The 21,030-nt window shown below is 40.3% G+C and overlaps 1 protein-coding gene across 2 annotated transcripts in view; it reads right to left on the bottom strand.

The window, feature by feature from the left end:
- Nucleotides 1–20,449, bottom strand: part of Camk4 (calcium/calmodulin dependent protein kinase IV) — a 218,428-nt gene extending 197,979 nt beyond the window's left edge. The window contains exons 1-2 of one of the 2 annotated variants that reach the window (XM_063245466.1): nt 20,431–20,449; nt 19,537–19,764 (exon numbers count right to left, since the gene is read on the bottom strand). In XM_063245466.1, the coding sequence (XP_063101536.1) occupies nt 19,537–19,697 (161 nt within the window). In that variant the 5' untranslated portion in view covers nt 19,698–19,764; nt 20,431–20,449. Of the gene's footprint in view, nt 1–19,536; nt 19,874–20,430 lie in introns of those variants that run through there. The other variant, XM_063245465.1, reaches the window with a different exon arrangement.
- Nucleotides 20,450–21,030: the final 581 nt, after the last annotated feature.

Genomic DNA, 21,030 nt, shown 5'->3' on the forward strand with positions numbered 1-21,030 from the left:
ACTCTATGCAATCAATAGTGTCCCCAGTGTTAGGAATATAGGCTTGATTTCATGGCATGTGAAAGCCACATAAAAGTTCTCTCCCTATATGATACTGTAATGTAATATTGATTAATATATGTTAGTTAATATTTTAATGTTAGTCAACCTAGGTGCTCAAACATTTAATTTTCCTGGACTAAAGAAAAATAAACAAAAGGGGACTTATTTGTGTTGTATTTTAATGTAGGCGGCTTCATAAAATGGATGAGTCACCTGCATATCTGACTAGTTTCTTCAATAAGTCGAAGAATGGGTATCTCAGCTCCCAAATCTCAGCCAGCCAGAGAACACAAACCGACATTCGGGCAAGAATTCATAATGTGATTTTAATACCTTTGAGAGCAAAAGTTTTACACAAGGTGAACATGGTCTAAAATAGAAAAGAAAACAACACTGAAATGTTCTCTCATTTTTAATAACTTTTGTTATATTTTCTTTTAAATTTTTTTCTGAGTCCCCTAGGGTAATCACAATATACAAGGTAGAAAACAGTACAAACTTAACATCAGCATCAGTAACAGATTCTTGGAGATAAGAAATGCGGTACTCTGAAATAATTTAAGAAAGTTGTAGGAGGAAAAATCAGGAATGACTGAAACCCAGATCTCTGCAAATGGCACTTGTGAGGAACAAAAAGGTGTCATAGAGTCTAAGTGGAGAAGACCCAGGGCCTGGTCTCATCTCTACTGGCTGGCTTTGAGCGCTAGGAGAGGTATGTGACTTCTCTGTGCTTCCAATTCTTCACCCATAAAATAAGACACTGGACAGGGTGATTTCTAAGGTGCTACCCAGATCTAAGCTCCTTAAAACTCTTAAGTAAAATCTTAAGAACAACAAGGGTGTATGGAATGTGCCATTTATGTGGACACAAGCACAAGATACACGATTTCTTCAGTGATTTTACAATTTGAGGTCCAAAATACTTCCAGCAGTGCCCTTTTTTGAGCACAAAAGAGAACCATTTTCTCTGCAGCTCTACCAGATGTCAGCCTGAATCTCTTTTTACCCTCTGCAACAGGGAAATGGGCACCACTACTTATACAGGACTAGTAAAATTTTGTATAATAAGTCAGTCATTACTTATAAGTTAGTAGCAGTCAACATTTTTAAAAAATCTACCCTTTGTGACAAAGATTCTTTCCGAACTTTAGTCAGACTTCTGAACCTTGTCCTAGGCCCATCTATGTACTTCCTGTGCATATCCTTGTAAAATGTGGATTAAGGGCCAGGGATTTAGCTCAGTGGCGTAAGTGGCTGTCTGACAAGCGTGAGGTCATGAGTTCGATCCCCAATACCCCCCCCAAAAAAATATATATATATTCACTATTCTTGATCTTTATCAGGCATGGCGGCACATGCCTGTAATCCCAGCAAGGGAATCACTGCAAGTTCGAGACCAGCCTAGGGTACAAAGTGAGCTCAAGGCCAGCCTGAACTGCACAGTGAGACCCTGTCTCAGAAAGATAATAAATAAATAGTGGATTAAGAGCACCGCTAAGTCAGTTCAGCAAAAATCTCATGCTCAATATGTAATCTATCTTACTATCTGGTTAAGTTTCTCATACCACACCAGAAGCCATGTCTACTCACCGTGGCTATCTTCAAGAATCCTGTCAGGTTGGTTTGCCAAGGATCCTCCTTATCCCTGACGTCCCCTTTTAATAAATTTCCATCTATTGTGCTGGCCTTGGGTATAAACTCCCACACATTCTTACAGCATTTGGAGTTGAGCCCAATCTATCTCTTCTGTGTTCCAAGATCTCATTGCAGTGGTCCCTATACCTATCTCAGCAATCCTAAAAGAAAGTGTCTCATCACATTCTACCAAGTGTTACTATTTTTTTTTTTTCTTTAACATCTGACAGGGACTGGGTCAGGCGTGGTGGCACACATCTGTAATTTCAGCATCTGAGAGGCAGAGGTAGGAAAATTGCTGGGACCTTGAGGTCAGCCTGGGTCACATAGTGAATCTAAGGCTGGCCTAGACTACACACCAGGATCTTGTCTCAATAAACAAAACAGAACATCTAACAGGGACTGTCAAGACATATAAGATTGAAAAAGTCTCATAAGGCACTTCCAATACAAAGGTAGAGGCAGACCATGTCTGGCATTAATTCCCCTAACAGTGGAGGTAGAGTGTCAGGCTGTCCACCTCCAGGACAAGTAGGACCTCCTGAGGTGTCACCTGCTCCATTCTAAGGAAGAAAGAGACACTGATGAAGCAGACAGTGGAGGTGTAGAGTGAGCTGGTGTGGTTAGGGAAGGGGCAGTGGAGGTGCTGCATTCTGATGTGGGTCAGCACGGCACATTTTTGATGAGGAAGAAGCTGGTGGGACTGGTATCAATGTGAGGATGCAGGGTAGTACCAATGAGGCAGGAAGGGCAAGAAGCGCTGTCCTGAAAAGACGTACTCTCTGTGCAAAGCAGGGCTACCTTCTGCATGGGATCAAACGTACTAAAGGGTTTTTAACAGGGTAACGACATTTGAAACTTGATGTCGGAAGATCACCTCACAGGCAGAGTGGGAAGTGCCTGGGAGAAGGGAGGAGATTTAAGATACCAGTGTCTGTTTCTTTCACGACAGCCCAACTCTCGACTTCACGCCCTCCCTGTAAAGTGTCATCTCTAGGACCTTCCATGATGCAAGTGGAAGAGTGCAGGGACAGCTTGTCTTATCAGACTCAAAGTTTCTCATTGTCTAGTACATTCCAATTGCACGATTATTGGTGGCAACACATTTCTTACAAGAGTTTTGGAAAATGAATTAAGGTGTTAATTTTATATACATGTATTCACATACTGTATATATGCATATAGAGTATTTATTTTGTATGTGTATAATAATTTATTAGTGATAAAGTAATACTTCATAAATCTTCCCCACAGAAGGATTATATGTAATATATATAGCTCTTGATGGAATTTAAATCTCCTCTCTCCTCTGGTGGTCCAGGCTTAGTCACCCAGCACAAAGACTAGATAGGGAAAAAAATGATAAATAGTAACCATACATGGAGAAAACTAGCAAGTTATGAAGATTAGCATTCTGGGAGATAACACGTCCTCTTCAGTATGATGCTATAAGAATGGCACTTCACTCCCAGGGCATTCTTTTCATAACTCATAATTAAGAAAGACAATAGATAAATCCAAATGGGCAGTGGGCAGTGTGGAGGACACTTGTTCAGTATTGTTCAAGACATTTAAGGTCATTAAAACAAAAAAGGACTGAAAAACTGTCTCAGACCAAGAAAGATATAGCAACTAAATGCAATGTGGTGGTCTAGTCTAGACCCTAACAGACAAATTGGATACTGATGGAAAAACCAGATAGACCCAAATGAAGTCTGGTGTTTAGTTAATAGTAAAAAAAACACTGTCATTAAAATAAAAATATGCAGTATGCACACAGAATTTTTGCTTAACAAATATAGCCATGTAATTTATCTTCTTTAAATCTTTACAATAATCCTATGAAATATAAATGAGTATCAATTACAGTTTAAAAGATTCATTAACAGTCAGCTAACAGGCTCCAGAGTTGGAACCAATTTTTGCACAATCATGGTTGCCTTGGAAGTTTGTTAATGTTTGTTAGAATCACAAGTGCAGCCTCTCTTTCATTTTCGGTACTGTCCCACAGCCAATGCATTCCCAAGACCCTGGAAGCAGCAAACATCTGGAGAGGCTGTAATATCAAATAATTTGTGATCTTTCCTCTTTTACCGATAGACATTCCAGAATTACTACTCTTTAGCTGAATGATACTCAGGTAAGGCATTTGCTAGGTCATCTGGTCTCTACACCTCCTTTATTTCCTACTCATAAGAATATCATTAATAGAGTTCTCAAAGTTGATTATTTTCTTTCATGGTATCAAATAATTTGGCTACCAGAAGAGACTAAAACAATGAAAAGCAGTTACTAAAAAGTGTGTGATGAAACTGAAAATCAAACTGTATCTTACCATTTGAATAACAAATTAGAGATGCATAGTGTTTAGAGTGCTAATAAAATCGTGATAATGCTCAAATATGTCCCTTTTATGTGATTTTTCTTCACCAGTATACAGAGATTAAAGGTTTCTTTAAAATAAGATGCTCCTTAATATATACATATTTTAATATATATGATAACATATGATATACACATGGATCCTTAAATGATTTCCAGAACTCTACTGTTTTTTTCTGGATCAGACAAGTTGAAGTAATTCTAGGGTTGGTTGTTTCGTTTGCTGTTGAAGAATATATTATTCTGAATAAAAATCTAATGAATCTATGACAAAATGTTAATGCAAATAATATCTCAATGCATCAAAAGAGTCATATTTTCTAATTTTAATACCCTTCTTACCAGCAAAGAAAACTGTAAAAATCACGTGGAAAAAACCACCTACAGCATCTATTTTAAACCACCTCGATTGTCTTTTTTTGCCTACAGATGTGGAAAACCTTAAGGTTATGCTTCACATTCTTCAAATTCTTTTCAGTATGTGAAATATGAAGAATAACGGTCAAATATTTACAAATATTAACAAACATACAACCTTGGAATCTGAAGACATCTTTGGGAGATCATGATACCCAACCATCCACAGTCTCTCTGCCCTCACATACTGTTATTCCAGGGTCAATACGGTCACTCACGGACACTATTGCAGCATTCAGCACATCTACCCTATTTAATTACTATCTCTCTTTATGCAGAGGGAAGCTAAGGCTCATTGAAAATTTAGCTGAAATGACACAGTCTTAAGTGGGTGACCTGGAGCACTATTGCGTATCTTCTTATCCCTGAAGAGTGTCCTTTGGATTTATTTTAATACTTAACAATTCCCCACAATTAATACCTATTTTCATTGAATTGCCTTGGGCTCATGCAGAGTCATGCAGCAAATGCCCTGTTTCTGTGCTGTATGTTAGCTATTCTCATCAACTTAAAAAAATGAAAAGTGTTCTTGGGAATTCAGAATTTTAAGACACAAAACTGAAACCTACAGTCAGACAAAAGCAACCTAGTGTTCAAGAAACACTGATGGGTTAAAAAAATACATAAAGTAACAATCAATAAGACAAGACAAGACAAGACATTAGTAAACTAGTCTTCAACTAATGATCAGCATTCCAGGTTTTCCAAGGCTGTAAATCGCATTTGGAATAAATGAGCAAATATGTGGTTGGAGACCCAGAGGAACACTGGGTTCTCAGTCCTGAGAGAGATGCTCAAAGTGATCGTGTGAGCTGTGCCAGCATTCAGATCCAAGTCCTGATGGAAACATATGATACTCAAGACGAGCCAAATTTTCTTTTTTAATAGCTAAGCTTCTAGTTGGCAACAAAAAAATCCTGTGCCAGCTGCTGAGGAAATCATGTACCAAAAGCTGGCAGGCAGCGCCACTTGGGAAGCCAACAGGTATGGAAGCCCAGCGGGATGCCGAGGTGCCCGTGCCCAGAAGGCAGAGGACCGCAGTGTGGCCACAGGAGCACAAGTCTCAGGGGGAGGACCGACACGGGAGCGGCGTGCCAGGGACCCCACCTCTTGTTCCGTTCTTGTTTTTCTCAGGGCAACTCTTAGCCAGCACCCAGCATTCTAAATAAAGCACAGGTGGAGGATGCTCTGGTCCAGAAGTGAGGCTTTGACCTACATTCTCCCCACACCTGGGAGGAAGACCAGGGTGGACACCTGGGGAGGAAAGCGGCTCACTTTCCTCAGACTCTGAAGTCAGACAGGTGTCGAAAAGGAGGCCAAGAGTTTCTTAGCCTGCTCAAGCTGCCATAAACAATGCCATACACTGGGTGGCTGAACAACAGACATGTACTTCTCACGCTCTGACGCTGGAAGTTCTACAGACTGAGACTGAGTGCCAGCGTGGTTCTGGCAAGGCTTTCTTCTGGGCTTGCAGATGGCTGCCTTCTTCCGTGTCCTCATATGGCAGAGAGAAAAAGAGCATGTGAGGTCTCCAGTGTCTTTTCTTACAAGGCTGCTACTTTCTCCATGTGAGCCCGCTATCACCATCTCCTTGGGGGCTCACGTCCAAATACCAGTGCATGGAGGTGACAGCTTCAACGCAGGAGTTTTGGAGGGACAGAGACATTTCATCCGTAACAAGGAGGATACACAGAAAAGGAAAGGGACCTGGGCTTAGTGTGACAAAGAAAAAGGGTGAAATCAGAAGGGGACAGAGATGTGCTTGTACGCTGAAGAAGAAGTGGACTCAGAAAGCAAGAAGCAGGCCCGGGAGAAGAGCAGCCTTTCTTCCCCGCCTCGTGCCTGTCTCCAGGCCTCTTTTTTCCACTGCACTCACCTGGTCTCTCTGGTTCTCCAACTAAAAATGGGAGACAATTTTTCCAAAATGATTATTGTGACCATGTGTAAAAATCAGGCAGATAAAGCTAATGACCTATTCAGAAATGAAGTCAAAGGATGAGTTACATTTTTAACAAAAGTAAAGAACTGAGTAGATGGTTTCTAATTAATATCCCCAAGTAAAGACTGACACTGAACAGACCTCGTGCTCACAGTTCCTGAACCTCCACTCCTTAGCTACTCCTTCCTTGCTGTGGTCGGCCCAGGATGTGCGCTACAGGACACTGCGAGCTGGTTACACTCTCACTGAAAGGTCATACATCAAGCTTTTTAAAAACAGTAATTCATTTTAGTAACAAAAGTAAGCAGGAAAAGTTAGGAAATACACTTTCTTCCTTTTATATATTTGCAACTATTGCCAGTGTTTGTGTGGTTCACTGAAGGAAGTAAAAATGAGCAAAATTAACAATGAGTGTATGTTTATTTAAGAAGGTCAGGCATTTAAAAAGCACAAAAGAAGAATAAAAATGTCCAGGGATCCTCCAACACATTTTAAGACCCCTCAGAGCTGAGATACCTACTTAGTTCAAAAAGTGAATACAGGTGAAGAGCTAAAGATGGATAAGATGTTGAGTAGTTCTGTTCCAGGGGAAGATGCTTAAAGATACAAATCACTGTCCTGGAAGACCACAAGGATAGATGAGTGCACCTGAAATGATACAACAGTGCATCAGTGGAAGAAACTGTCTGCCTTGGGAGCAGGACGGCAGAAGTGTGATCAAGTGAGGAGACTTCCACGCACAATAGTACTGAAATACGAGGATCCCTAGGAAGCCATTTGGCCAAGGCTTAGACAAACTGTTCTTCCATTCTAGACCGCAGGTTTCTAATTTATGAAATGCAAAAGGTAATAAACATCTTGCAGTACTACTGAAATAATTGGAAATGTATGTAGACAGAAAGGCTATACCAAGTTCACGGTTAACATTTCATCATGGTGATTAGGAACAGAAATGCAGGTAAATAAGGTTAGGAAGCAACATGAGACAGATTGCTAAAAGGCTCTATGAGCTCAGCCAAATCAGGTATTTATCCTATCCACGCCAGTTCAGAATCATTATGTCCTGCTTCCCACTGCCTGGCCCATTTTGGGAATGACACTAAGTTTACACGCCAGGTTTGGACCTACACATTTCACACATGTGATGCCATTAAGTTGTCATAGCAGCCCCGAGGTAGACATGCACACACAATCCTCACGCTATGAACAAAGCTAGGTGAGGTTCAGTTTTATGTCCAAAGAGGCACAGCCATCTGGGAGAGAGTTTATTTTTCCTATTTTAGCCTTTATCTTGCTCAGCAGTCCTTCTCAGTCCACCAACTCAACTGTCCAGAATGGCCTGCTTGGTGGCCCAGCCTTGGAGCCATCCTGAGTGCTGCCTTGCCCACCTGTCCCCTGTAAGTGTCATTCAATTCTACCACCTGTCACTCGGGCTGGGACCAACTCTCTGCTGTTCTCAGCCCAGGTCGGAACTGCATGCCAACTCAGCCCTGACATTCCATTTCCTCTGTATTTCATGCTGTAAAGAACTGCATTGGTTTGCTGGAAATCATTCTGTCAATTTTTCCAATTTTCCATTAATGTAGAAATACACACACACACATATGTGGCATACATACGTACGACTAGTTCCACTTATTATGCTTTTAGTTCACCTCTAGTTAGATGTTTGAATTCAGGGATTCTCATGAGTTTGTGCCACTGAAAATTTTATTAGCTTATATGTTTACATTAAATAAAATTTTAAAAAGAAGAAAAGGACAGGCTCAGAATCTGAAAGGAGTAATTGGAAATTCTTCCATTCACAAAAGAAATCTCCAGGAGATCCATTATGACCGAACCCTCCAAGCCATACTGATTTACTAGGTTACATATTTTGAACTTGGTCACATGTAATGATGCAGTTTATTTCTTCTGTGATTGTACTGACAGAGAACATTGGAAAATATATGATTCATTAAAATAAATAAGAGTCAATATATTTCCATCCTGGTAAAGATGTCACAACTAAAGAAACATTCTGTATGTCTGTTAAAGTCCCAAATGGAAGATAGTGACTCGCTGAGTTAAAAGCAGCCACTGACTGTCCTTTTAAGATGAAACAGACAAAACTAAAAGCAATGAAGCTTTAAGTAATGAAGAGTAAAATGCAAACAGAAGTTATCACTGAATGGTACATAAAGATTTAAAGTAGAAACCATCCAGTGACTGCATTGTAGGTAACAATAAGTGGGTGGCACAGTTATAGATCTGCTATAATTAGCATCCTCCTTTGCTCTGCTCTGGTTTGTAAATATTAGTCAAGTTCTGTTTGTCATCATGATATAAGTCAAAGACTATACACTCTTAAAGAACGAATGTGTCGTATGTTTTACCTTTCCAAGAAAGCATTCCAACGTGATCTGAAGTTGAATGCTTTTATTTTTTAGAAGAAGTACTTTTTGTTTCAAGTAAATTTTTCAACCATATCATTCTGAAGCAGGATTTAAAAAGTAGGTGATGATCATGTATGTATTAATAGGGTTAAATGCGAGATCCTGGTACCAAAGCCTGCAAAACCCTTCAGCCCACTGCCTAAGCCAGCAGTGAGCTGAATTTTATATAAAGTAAGTTAATTAGAACTGAGGTGCTTGCCAAAAACTAAAATCATCCTATTTCTCTTTTCCTCTAGGACCAGCTAACTCTGCTACTGAACCCAAACTTCATATAACCTTTCATTTGAAGAACAAGCTGTTAATTTACTTTTTTTTTTCTGCTTTGTGACTTTTTTGGTTGTAACACCAGTAAGTCTTATCAAAAACTTTCATCAGGCAGTCTCAAAATTCATAACAACTGCACAAATGTACCCACTTCCCCTTTCTGTACAAAGACTCACACGCTTTGTGATATTTCTTTTTTGTTTGCATTTTGACCTACTTTAAACTCATTTTCAGAGGTAGAATATTATTTAAATGTAAGTAAAGAAATTTGTTTGATGTCTGCTTACAGATATTATTTTTGATCCAGTAACCATCCAATAAAAGGCCTTTGAGTACATGCACCTAAAACATGTGTACTACATACCTATAAATGCCATACATGTGCTACCGAACTACCATATAGTGTGCATTTTAAGACACTCAAAAGTTAAAATTAAAGGCAAAATTTAAAAAAAAAATAGATTCTGTGCTATTTCTTTTAGCAGCTCACTGTACTACAAATACAAACATTCTGATTTTGTGATCTCTGCTTTAGTTTGGCTCCACAGTATTTCAGAATAAAAAGCAAAATTCTATTTTTTTCCCAAAAGAGTATCTACTGAAACAGGGTACCAATTTGAGAACCTTGTCCTTCTGAGATATAAACAGAACATATGGAAGGATTACTCAGCACATAGGTAATGCATACTAGTAAGTAGAAATAATAAATAAAACTTATAAGAGGTAAATATTGAGTAGTTTGCAATTAATGGTCACTCTAAATGTAATAAAAAGTGATCACTTAAAATTTATTTAATTATTATGCTCAAAACAAATTTATCCCTGGGTAGTAGATATGGAACAAATATTGAACATGATATGAAATTTTACTTTAAACACATTCAAATAAAGCTTCTCAGTTTGGAAACCTCGGCCACACAGTCAATATCAAATAAAAGAAATAGAACAAATGAAAGCAGATGACTAGAACTAGATGACAACACTGCTTAGGTAACAACTATAATTAACCATTTCAATAGACCTAGAGAAAGTACTAGTGTCTGCTTAAAGCTTGTGCCACCCGGAAATCTAATGTCAAGGTAACATTTTTTTAAGGCAAAAAGGAAATTCAAGGTGGCTCCTTGAATAAAAGAAGTTTTGATATAATTTAACCTGGAATCTTCATGTAATTTAAGAGTAGAACTTTGATCAGTGTAGGTCAGCAAACCACTGACCGAATCCAGCAGCTGCTTCATGTCCTAAGTGTAAGTTGTACAGTTTGAAATATTTTTTAAATAATAAAAAAAGAATACACTGTGTGATATTAAAATTATATGCAATTCAGATTTCAGTCATGAATAAAGTTTTGAAAGAGAAACATATTTTCAGCTCTGTGCTGTGTCCGATTTTACTCAACAACCAGAATTTGGGCTGTCCCACAGACCATGTGGTGCACAATTCCTAAGATATTTACTGCTTTTATCTTTGGTGTGGTGTGGTTTGGTTTGTTGTGGGACACGGTCTCATTACACAGTTCAGGCTGGCCTTGAATTTACTTTGTAGCCCAGGGTGGCCTTGAACCCACAGCAATTCTCCTGCCTCAGCCTCCTGAGTGCTGGAATTACAGGTGTGCACAACCACATCCAGGCAAATTTCCTGTCTCTTCACTGGCTCTTTTCTTGATCTAAGTAGCTGACCTCAATCTCACACATACCCCATCTTATCTCATCATAAGCCATAGAAGATTTTTCTTTTTTAAAAAAATTAACATGGTACATTTTCCCTCACTCGTGACTCTGAGTCCCTCAACTCTGCCTAGTTGCTTCTGTCACCCTTTTTTTTCCCCTCATAATGTTTACTTTCTCTTTTTCTACAGATTTGGTTTCAATTTATTTTATTTTATTTTATTTTATTTTATTTTTTAAAAACTCACAGAATTTCAAAACAAGATAATAGCGGGTCAGAGATTCAGCTCAGTAGTGTAAGCACCTGCCTGGCAAGTGTGAGGTCGTGAGCTTGACCCACAATAACAAAAAAAAAAAGAAAGAAAGAAGGAAAGAAACATAATTAATATACTTTGTATTGTTATCTTTGGAGTAGTTACTCAGAGTACAAGATATAGGCATGATATCTTGTACAAACAAGATGAGCACAAACTTTTCTTCTTTTCAATGAACTAAGAGGAACTAGCAATATAATTATCTTGACTTTTTTATTTATATATATATATATATATTTTTTCCTTTTCCCTTCCTTTCTTTCCCCTTTCTGCAATCACAGTTTCTTGTTTCTTTCTAACAGTTTCTTCTCAATTCACAGTATCTATTGTACATTTTGGATCCTATTTACTTGTTCTGCTTTTCATATCAGTGAGACTATCTTTACACATGTGGGTCTGATTTATTTCACTTATGAGTATGGTCTCGAGTTTCATCTTTTTGCCTATAAAAGTCTCAGGTTTATCCTTCTTTATGGCTGAGTAGTATTCCATTATGTAAAACTGACACCACTGATAAGTTTTTTTTAACAGACACTCTTTGGTCAACTTACTTCCAAATATTATCGACCACTGCAGTGGTTGTACTTCATAAAGTTTGAAAAATAAAATGCATGTGCACATTTTTCTGCCATTTCTTTTCTTTCTTAGAATGTGCTCCTTGCTTAGCAGGCCTTTTGCCAGAGCCAAGATCTTATTATACTCCAAGGTCCACTGCTGCCCATGAAGACACCTCAGTCCTCTTAGTCAGAATTGTCATTGCGGAAAAGACAGCTGTGGTTTTGTATCTCTACCTCACATTAGTTTTTCCCTTCCAATTTCTTTATTAAATTGACTGTATAAGAGATATGCGCTCTCATATTGATGATTCTTGTCATGAATAAAAGCAACAGAAGTAAGATAGCAAGATACACTTCACACAGAAATAATCCTGCTGTAAGAACAGAAAATCTGGATCCTTAAACAACAAAAGGCTATCTAAAGCAGAATGTGATTGCGCTCTGTGTTCAAAATATAATCGAATGTGTAGGCCAAGACAGCATATCCAAAATACAGTTCATTTACATTCCTTTGTTTATCGTACATATTTCTTAATTATCCTTTTGTGAAATAAAAATAAGCCTTAAGAAACATGAAATCAGAAAGGCATTTGTGTTCAAAATACTAACTCTAAATTCAAAGTTGCAATTGCGTTGAATTTAAATGTTAAAAGTTCCCAAAATAAAAGAGAATCATAACTTGTTTGATCTTCTGAATAGGGCCAACAAAGAAAAGGTAGACACTAGTTTACTCTAGCTGTATAGAGACTAGGGCTCAGCCTGTACGGATGTAGCGGGAGGAGCAAAGGACAGCCAGCAAATATCACTCTGAATTCATACAAAGATATCTAATTGCAACATGTTCTTTCTCCTCATCTAGCAATCCTATGAAATCACCAGCATAATGAAAGCTTAAACCTCATGCAACAGAATTGCCAGATTACACATCTATCAAAAATTTCCAAATCCTCGCTCCCAACACGATTGTAGTATACCTACTGGATAAGGCAGGTCATTTTGAAAAAAAATACTACTAGATTTATTGTTGATTCCTTATTATCCATAAATTATACAGTTGGAAGCCATATAATATTTAATATTAATTCATAATGAGCCCCTCACTGAAATCACACATACTGCCAACATACATTGGCTAATGATAATACTCAAAAGGTCAAATCTGTAACCAAAATGATTTTAGTGACAAAAAGGCACAGAATTAAATAACAGGAAGTCAAAAATAAGAATGCCCTTCTCCCTTCAATTATTTTCAATTATTCTGATTACATCAAGAAGAAAACCTCAATTTGCGCCACTGTGGTTTTAGCCCTGCTAATCTTTGATAATCTCTCTTCCTAAGAGAGAACAATCCTCAGGCTCGCACTCTTCAGTAGACAAACACGTCTAGCTATAATTTAGTAAGAACTCTATGCCTTCGTTGAAATTTATTTTTATACTTTGCTTCTATTTATGAATATACAATTTGATCTTGTTTTTTTCAGTTTAGTGCAAATAAAGCATTCTTTGTAAGTAAGTTTAGGGGAACAAAGGTAAGGCTGTTTAAGGAAAACTATTAAGCAAATTACAGCACAGGCAGTATGCACTTTTGACAGCAACCTTAATGATATTACACAGAGATGGGAAACATTTAAGTCAAATGGACCTAATCTACCAACCTCGCTGTGACTCACTTATCTAGATAACTAAGAGAAAGCCTCCATGTTTCTAAAACAGCAGTGCTTCCTAAGTCAGCAGTAGGAAAGGGGCGGGCACATCTGACAATGTTTAAAGACATGTTTAGTTGTCCCACCTGGGAAGAAGTTTACCACTGTGTCTAACAGGTAGAAGCCAGAGGCACGGCTAAACAGCCTGGAATGCACAAGATAGCCACGGCGCCAAAGAATTAACTGGACAGGAATTTCTGCAAAGCCTGGCTTGAAAGCAAAGAGAAGGCATTCATGTAGTACTCTTTACCTATCAAGACTCACCCTCTCAAGGCCTGGGCATTCGATACACACCTGCAATCCCCACACTGTGGGAGGCTGAAGCAGGAGGAGTAAAGTTCAAGCTCAACCTGAGCAACTTAGCAAGATCCTGTCTCAAAAACAAAACTAACACAATGCCGGGCATGCTGTTCAGCCAAAAGGCCCTGCCTGAGATCCATCTCCAGTAAGGAAATGAATAAACAAGTAAATAAACCATCTTTCCGACACTGCTCCTTCTTCACCTGATCTCTACCAGAAGTAAGTAACGCCTGAACAAAACCCTGACCTACATCTCTCTCCGTTTTACATCATCCGTCCAACTACTAATACTATGTCATCAGTATTTCGCCATTATCTTCCAAATGATGCCACCAGAGCTATGAAATTTTCACATGATCCTGCACTACAAATAGATGAAAAGATAATTAAGGTAAAGATTAATACAATCCAAGTAAAAACTTGTCTCTAGGTGCTATTGATTTCATGAAAAATTATTCTTTGGCCTCAATGACTTCCTTGACTCAACTAAACAACACATTTTGCAGAATAAGCCTAATTTTCAAATTTAAAGAAAAGCCAACATTCTTTTTCCCAGATATGTTACATGTTATTCTTTTTTTTTTTTTTTTTTTTTTTTGTCTTTTTCCTTTTTATCAGTACCGAGGATGGAACTCACGATTGCCTGCTTGCAAGGCAGGCGCTTATGCCCCTGAGCTAAACCTCCAGCCCCTATGTTATTCTTATATATGTTAGTTTCCCTAAGAAGTTTTTAAAAAGTCAGAAACTACTTTTCAGCTACAGAAAAGAAAAGACGAGGTGGAGAAGTGGGGCAGAGATAGAGGATAAAAGAAAAAAATTACCAAATTACCAAAAAAAACCAACTAGTAGTTGAAATGATTCACTTGGCTAACACTAAATACTTTGCTCTTAAACAAGTAGTACTGCTAACTCAGAACCCACAAATATATGTATGTCTGAGGGTAGTGTTTACAAGAAATTTCTTTGAAGCCATTTTGTGGTTAGTGTTCTCTCTCTTTCTCTCTGTAAAGCACTCCAGAATAGTGTATAAGACAATGCCACACCTGTCTTTTTCCTTTTGCAAAGTCAGGAGTTGTTTTTAACTTTGTGACAATATTTAAACAGAAAAATAGTGTGCACTAAAATCAGTGATCCTATCACAGTCTTCAATTGTCTTTAAAGTCTTTAGATATCTCCAAATAGATAGAGGTTAGCATAGCTCACAGGTGTTTGGGGCCTTTCAGGTCAGCTTGTTTTAACTCTGCCTTGCAGTAAAATGTTAGTGAAGGTAAAACTGAATCCCTTTCATTTGAGAACCACAAGACATTCTGCCAACAGAAAAGTATTTTCAACACCCATAAGCTACAGAGGTGGCAGTGACCAATATTCCTACTGTGAGTGAGACTGGGTCATAATCACATCAATTTATGCAGTGGATAAACAAGCTACACTAACTTGCTGTTCCTGTGGTCACTAGAATAGAGAACCCTCAAGGATCGTACAAAAGGAAATCCAAGGACAGGAGAAATACTCACCAAGAAAATGGATACATCTAAATATCCACAGACCAAGAGACAGACCAAGAGAAGAAGGGGGAAGGAAAAAAGAGGATCTAATTGCTCAGTAGCTGTGTTGTTGACTGAACTGTGTCCCCCCCAAATTCATATGCAAGCCCTCTACCCTTGATGCAGTAGCATACGGTCTTCGGGAGGAAGTTAAGTATGAGGTCACGAGGACAGGGCCCTTTGTAAGACAGGCAGTAGAGAGTGTGGTTTTGCTCTTTCCTCACTTCCCTCACCCTCCCTGCCCTCTGAAAACCTGGCAAGAAGATGTCCTCAGCAAGAGAGAGAAAGGAGGAAATGAATTAGCTAGTTCCCAGCCTCTACCTAGATCTGTGAGGAACAAATATTTATGATACAAGACACCCAGATATTTTGTTACAGTAGTTAGATCCAAGGATGCTAAGACAAGCCAAGAACACAAAGTGAAGTCCTCCTCTTAAAAAATGCACTCTTTCCATTTTTCTTTATAGGAAAATTTGCTGAGCATCGCCTGAGCCAGAGTTTCACACCACTGCTGGAACACACCACTTCCCTTCCACGGTGAAATGCTCCTCATCTCATCCTGCCAGCCCCTCAGCTTGCTGGGATTCTTGCACTCCCAGCAGATCTTGGGAAACACCAGTGTTTTTCCAAATTTGAAAGAGGAATCTCAAAAATTGCTTGGAGGTAAAGAAAGGATATTTTTTGTCTGCAGAGTAGCTAGCTCCACATGGGCACTATTTGTAGTTACCAACTGGTCTATGAGACACTTACTTTTAAAGAAAGTCTACCTCCCTGTTTAAGCTGGATACACAGATTTATGGCCTAAACCAGAGTCTTCCAACTAAGTCACCCATTTGGAGGATGTGAAATCACATGAATTGTTCCAATACTTTCAATAAAATCGAACAGCACAAAATAAAAACTACTACAGAGTCTTGTTAGTAATAAGAATAAGCACTATCTCATGAAATTGTTTCTGCTTCACACACATACACATCTCACTGTCTAAAGCTGTATGGCTGTTTAGCAATCATATATACATAGGTAGAATGAATATTTATATACACAAGAATATATATATATATATATAAATGAATACTTTATAATTAATTATTGGCTATAATTGAGTTTCCACATACAAGTTTTTGTTCCTGAGAATCAGGTGTGAGAGTGGGTGTTAAAGATCACTAGGTTAACGTAACAATAGTAAGTGAAATAACAGTTTTTAAAAATCCAAAATAATTTAACATGTTATTCTGTCCTAATTATCTTTTATTTGGTTTTTCAGCTTTTACGGCAGGAGATGCACCTGACTTAGTCACAAGTGTCCTTTCAATCTGGTGCAACAGGTATAAGCATAAGGCAAAAATAATGAAACAGAGGATGTAGGTTTGTATGCACAAGGCCAAAGCCTCACCATAAAGCAGGCCATGCCAATTGTCATCATTCCGTGTGCCAAACCACTAGGCAGAATCTGAACCACAGGCAAGCTCTCCACTCCATTAGAAAAATCTTTAAAACACCAGTTTCTGAAATCACTGGGCAAAAGACCAACTGCTATCCAAGATACAGAACTCTAAATAAGATCATGGCTGATTCATATTTTTTAAGCAGAACTGAGTTTGTTAGTCTACTATGATTTTTATAAATCATAAATATTTTCAAATGTGATCTGAAAAATTAATTCACATAAAACTTTTAAATAACCTATTCACACACATTCATAACCCCTCAAAATAAGTTTTTTTTCCTCTTCCCCGGTCTAAACAGCTATATATGTGAATTAAAGCTTCCAGCACCTGCCTTCACAAGAACTATCCGGCGGCTTCGTGGGTAAAGCCATGCCAATGTAGCTTCCCTTGAGTAGCCAAATACAGGTTCAGCTTCCATTATGTTGCCCCAATAGTCATGAGTCTGATCTTGAGTTCAGGAGTCACTAGTTAATAACAGATAGTTGTGAAAAGAGGAACCAACAACTCACGTGTTACACCGATGGTGACTGTCTATAGGCCTGAGCTAACCCAATGGTACAACGCAACACAGGGAGCACTGCCCTCAGCATGCCAGTGCTAACTGCATACTAATTAATTAAAAGTATTGTCCCTATAGGTATCACTGTTTTATTCAAGACTGAGGAAAACAGACTGAAACTAATGAACTGAGCTCAACTTGATCGCCAGTATAGGAAGGAAGAGGACTTGACACTTAATACCTAAATGATGATTGTGTTGCATTCTCTAGTTTTATAAATTGTTAATAATTGTATCTGGAATACTAGTTACATTATATTTTAGGTTTATTCATTAAAAAGTATAAGTTGGGTCATGAGGTGATCAGATTTCTCAAAGTCATAACCAAACAGTGGAAGCACACACTTCACCAATGCTGCCATCTGCAGAAAACTTACCTAACACTGCACAGCACTACAGAGAACAGTAAAGGGAATGTAAACATTTAGCTTTTATTTTCAAAACATTTAAATTCTGTTAGATAGCAAGGCAAAAGTCTTAGCAATATAAGATAGACTTATATTTACCATCCAGAATTTTCAGCATTAGGGAGCACCAAACTTTAAAAATAAAATCAGATTCCTTAGGTTTTCTCTATGCAGTCTACCACCTACTACCTCATGTGTGTGTATAATAGGGTTTTCTTCTGCCACATTCCCATTCCTCAGATTGAAAGAAATTTCTCAAGCTTCCTGATGGCAAAATTTATGCATAAAGATAACGTTTCCTGGCCAGGGATTTAGCTCAGGGGCATAAGCGCCTGCCTGGCAAGTGTGAGGCGGTGAGTTCAAAGCCCGGTAACCCCCTCCCCCAAAAGAAAACCTTTACTTCCAAGTTAGAATCAATTAGCTACATCTGGGTTAGAAGTTATTCAGAAGGCAGTCAGATGTGCTACAGGGACAGTCCCTGCAGCAGTAGCAGACACTTCCTCTACTATATGGCACTTTCTGAAACTGCAAAGAAACAGTTTTAAATTGATTATCTGCTCACTCAGAATTTAGCACTGCACCACTGCTACCCATCTTAGAATTATGACAGGCTTTGAAAACTGCAGAAAGATGCACTTCACTGCTATTTCATTGTTGTGTACATACAACAGGGCTTCAGATGAACATTGAAAAATCTGATCAAAAATGGGTTTGGGTGGACATTATCCGATGCTCAAAAATTTTGAAACTTTTTAAACTAAATTTTCATTCAGAAGTTTTGCATTTTTTACACACACCACTTGTATTCAATAAGTCTTTACTATTAATAGCAAATCATAGAACAGGAAGGCAGCAGCCCTTACATCTTTCCACTAAGTACCACCAGACAGAATCCTGCTCTGTGTGGTCTCTAATGGCATTTTTTTTTTTAAAAGTGGCTGTGAGCTAAATCATTTTCAGCAAAGAGAGAATGAGAAAATCGCAAAGCAGTTGGAACTTGACACTGTTGAAATTGCATTTTCAGATTCCCTATAACAAAAGGCCTGCATAAAGTCAGTGTTGAAACCAAGTTACCGTAGCATGGACAACTGAAAGGAAGGAAGGGAAAGAAAAAAGAAAAGAAAACAATTCAACGGCTGAAAGTATGAGAACACATGGACTCATTCACGGAGAAACTGCTACCTGTTTGGACCTTTAGGGGAGAGATAAGAGCCATTTCTGCCTCCCTAGGAAGATGGGTTTTTTGCATACATAATTTAAATAAATCACTCCAGCACAGGAAAGAAGAGCAGCAGAACTCTTCTCACTAATTACCACTGCCTGGACCCCTTATGCAGCTTTCTCTGTAAAGCCACCTTACTTCATTATTCTGCCTTTAACTCTTAAATGATTCATTCTCCTCTTAGCTCCTGAGCATACTCTGCAGGGAAGCTAGTATTTAAGTTTAATTTCTAGTGCCACTTGCTTTGGAGAGCTTGATGACGGTAAGGAGGAGGAATCTTAATTTAATAATTTTTTTCATGGTTTGGAGGGGCACCCTCAGACCTCCTCCCAGAGCGCCCCCATCAATAACTAAACCGGACCCACTCTTAAGCTGTCGGAGAGCAAACACACTATTTGGGAAAGCAGGGCCCACGTGCAGTGAGCTGTCACCCAGAAGTGGCAGCCAGCAAGCAGGAGCTGGGAGGGTGGTGAGTGCGGGCCTAGACGCTCAAGGGACAGCAGAGTAGCACCTGAGAAAAAAGCTCAGCTCTCTCCCAGACTACCTAGTGGGGAGAAATCTAGGGCCGAGGGACCGGTCCTGCATCCTCGGGAGAGGGACGAGCGGGTGCACGCTGCAGCGGTCCCCAGCCACTGCCCGCAGCCCTCGGGGCTCGCGCCCAGCAGGGCGCCCACCGCGCCCCCTCCCTCGCCCGCGTCTTACCGTCCCAGCTCCGACTCCACCTCGAAGAAATCGCTCAGCGCATCCCTGTTGGAGCCGTCGATCCAGTAATCCGGGACGAGGCTCCCGGTCCCCGGGGCCGCACTGGCGGTAACCGAAGAGCAGGACGAGGAGGAGCAGGAGGGCACGGTGACTTTGAGCATCTTCGCGGCGGGACTCCGGAAGCCGGCGCCGTGCAGCCGCTGGCCGAGCTGGAAGCCCCGCCGCCGCCTGCGAGCAGAGCCGAGCGGAGCCGAGCCGGGCGGGAGGGGGCGTCCTCCGCGCGCTCCACCGCGCCGCCGCGCCGCCGGAGGGAGTGGGCGGAGGAGGGGTGCGCGGCGGGGCGTGCGGGCGGCCGGAGCCTCCGCGGCCGGGCGGGCCGGGCCGGGCGGGCCGGGCCGCAGCAGAGCGCACTCCTCCCTCCGCTGGCGCGCCCTCCCCTCCTGCCCTCCGGCCTCCCTCCTCCTCGCCTGGCCTTTCCAGCACCCTCCCTTTCCCTCGCTGCCTCCCGAGGAGCCGCGGTGGCGGCGGTGCCCGCCAGGGCGGCTCCCGGTGCAGGCGCTTGGGGGCGGCACCTGGACCGGAGCAGCATCCCACGCGCCCTCCCGCGGGGAGCCGAGAGCCGCGAACCCGGAGGAGGACCGCGCGCCAGGGGGAATGCGCGCTTCAAGGGGATGGGCAGGAAGGGACCTGCACTGCACGCTGGGGGTGCGACTCCCTGCTCCTTGAGGTGTCCCCTGGCCAGTGCCTCCCACCCAGCACTGGCTATCCAGCCACCTTATGCTGTCCCTGGGGCAAAGCTTGTACGGGTGGCCCAGGAAGGTGTGCTTTGGTTGTCAATCCCCAGTGAGAGTTGGATGAGAGGGAAGGGCCTAGGTCCACACTGACCTGACTCACCTTTGAGTGAAGTCTTCAGCTGGACCAGATGCTGCTGTGCCTCCTGTGGCACGGATGGTGTGCCTGAAAGGACACCTACTTCAGTCTCCGCGGCGTCTAAAGGCCAGCAACAGAAAGTGCCTTACAGAATTGTAGTCTGGAAGGGCCCTGGATATGTCAACTCCGCGAACTTTCTGTCTTAAGACAGGACTTTGTCACCATTCATGACAGGGAAAATCCTTGCATTTAAGGCTCTTTCTTCTCCCCAAGAGATGCGGATGTGGATGCAGTCACAAGCATCTTGATGTCCATCGCTGTCACGGCTATTTTAAGGACTGGCTGAATGTATATCACTTATATTTCTACCCTTGAATTTTCCTTTTAAGATTTCAGCATAGATGAACTAGTAGTTATTATATTTTAAATACAATGCAGCTGTGTGTGTATTTATAAATATATATATATATATATATATATATATATATATATATCACATCTCATTTCTACCTAAATAACTCTAGATCTTTTAGTCTTATTTTGCAGATATTACTTTTAATTCTTTTTCCCCCAACTCCCCTGCAATGTACACTGAACTCTTCCAAGTGAGCGTCTGTTCTTGAT

Source organism: Cavia porcellus, unplaced genomic scaffold (genome assembly GCF_034190915.1).
Source record: "Cavia porcellus strain 051 isolate PalLab524CR breed Dunkin Hartley unplaced genomic scaffold, mCavPor4.1 scaffold_2, whole genome shotgun sequence".
In the NCBI taxonomy this organism is placed as follows: Eukaryota; Metazoa; Chordata; class Mammalia; order Rodentia; family Caviidae; genus Cavia; species Cavia porcellus.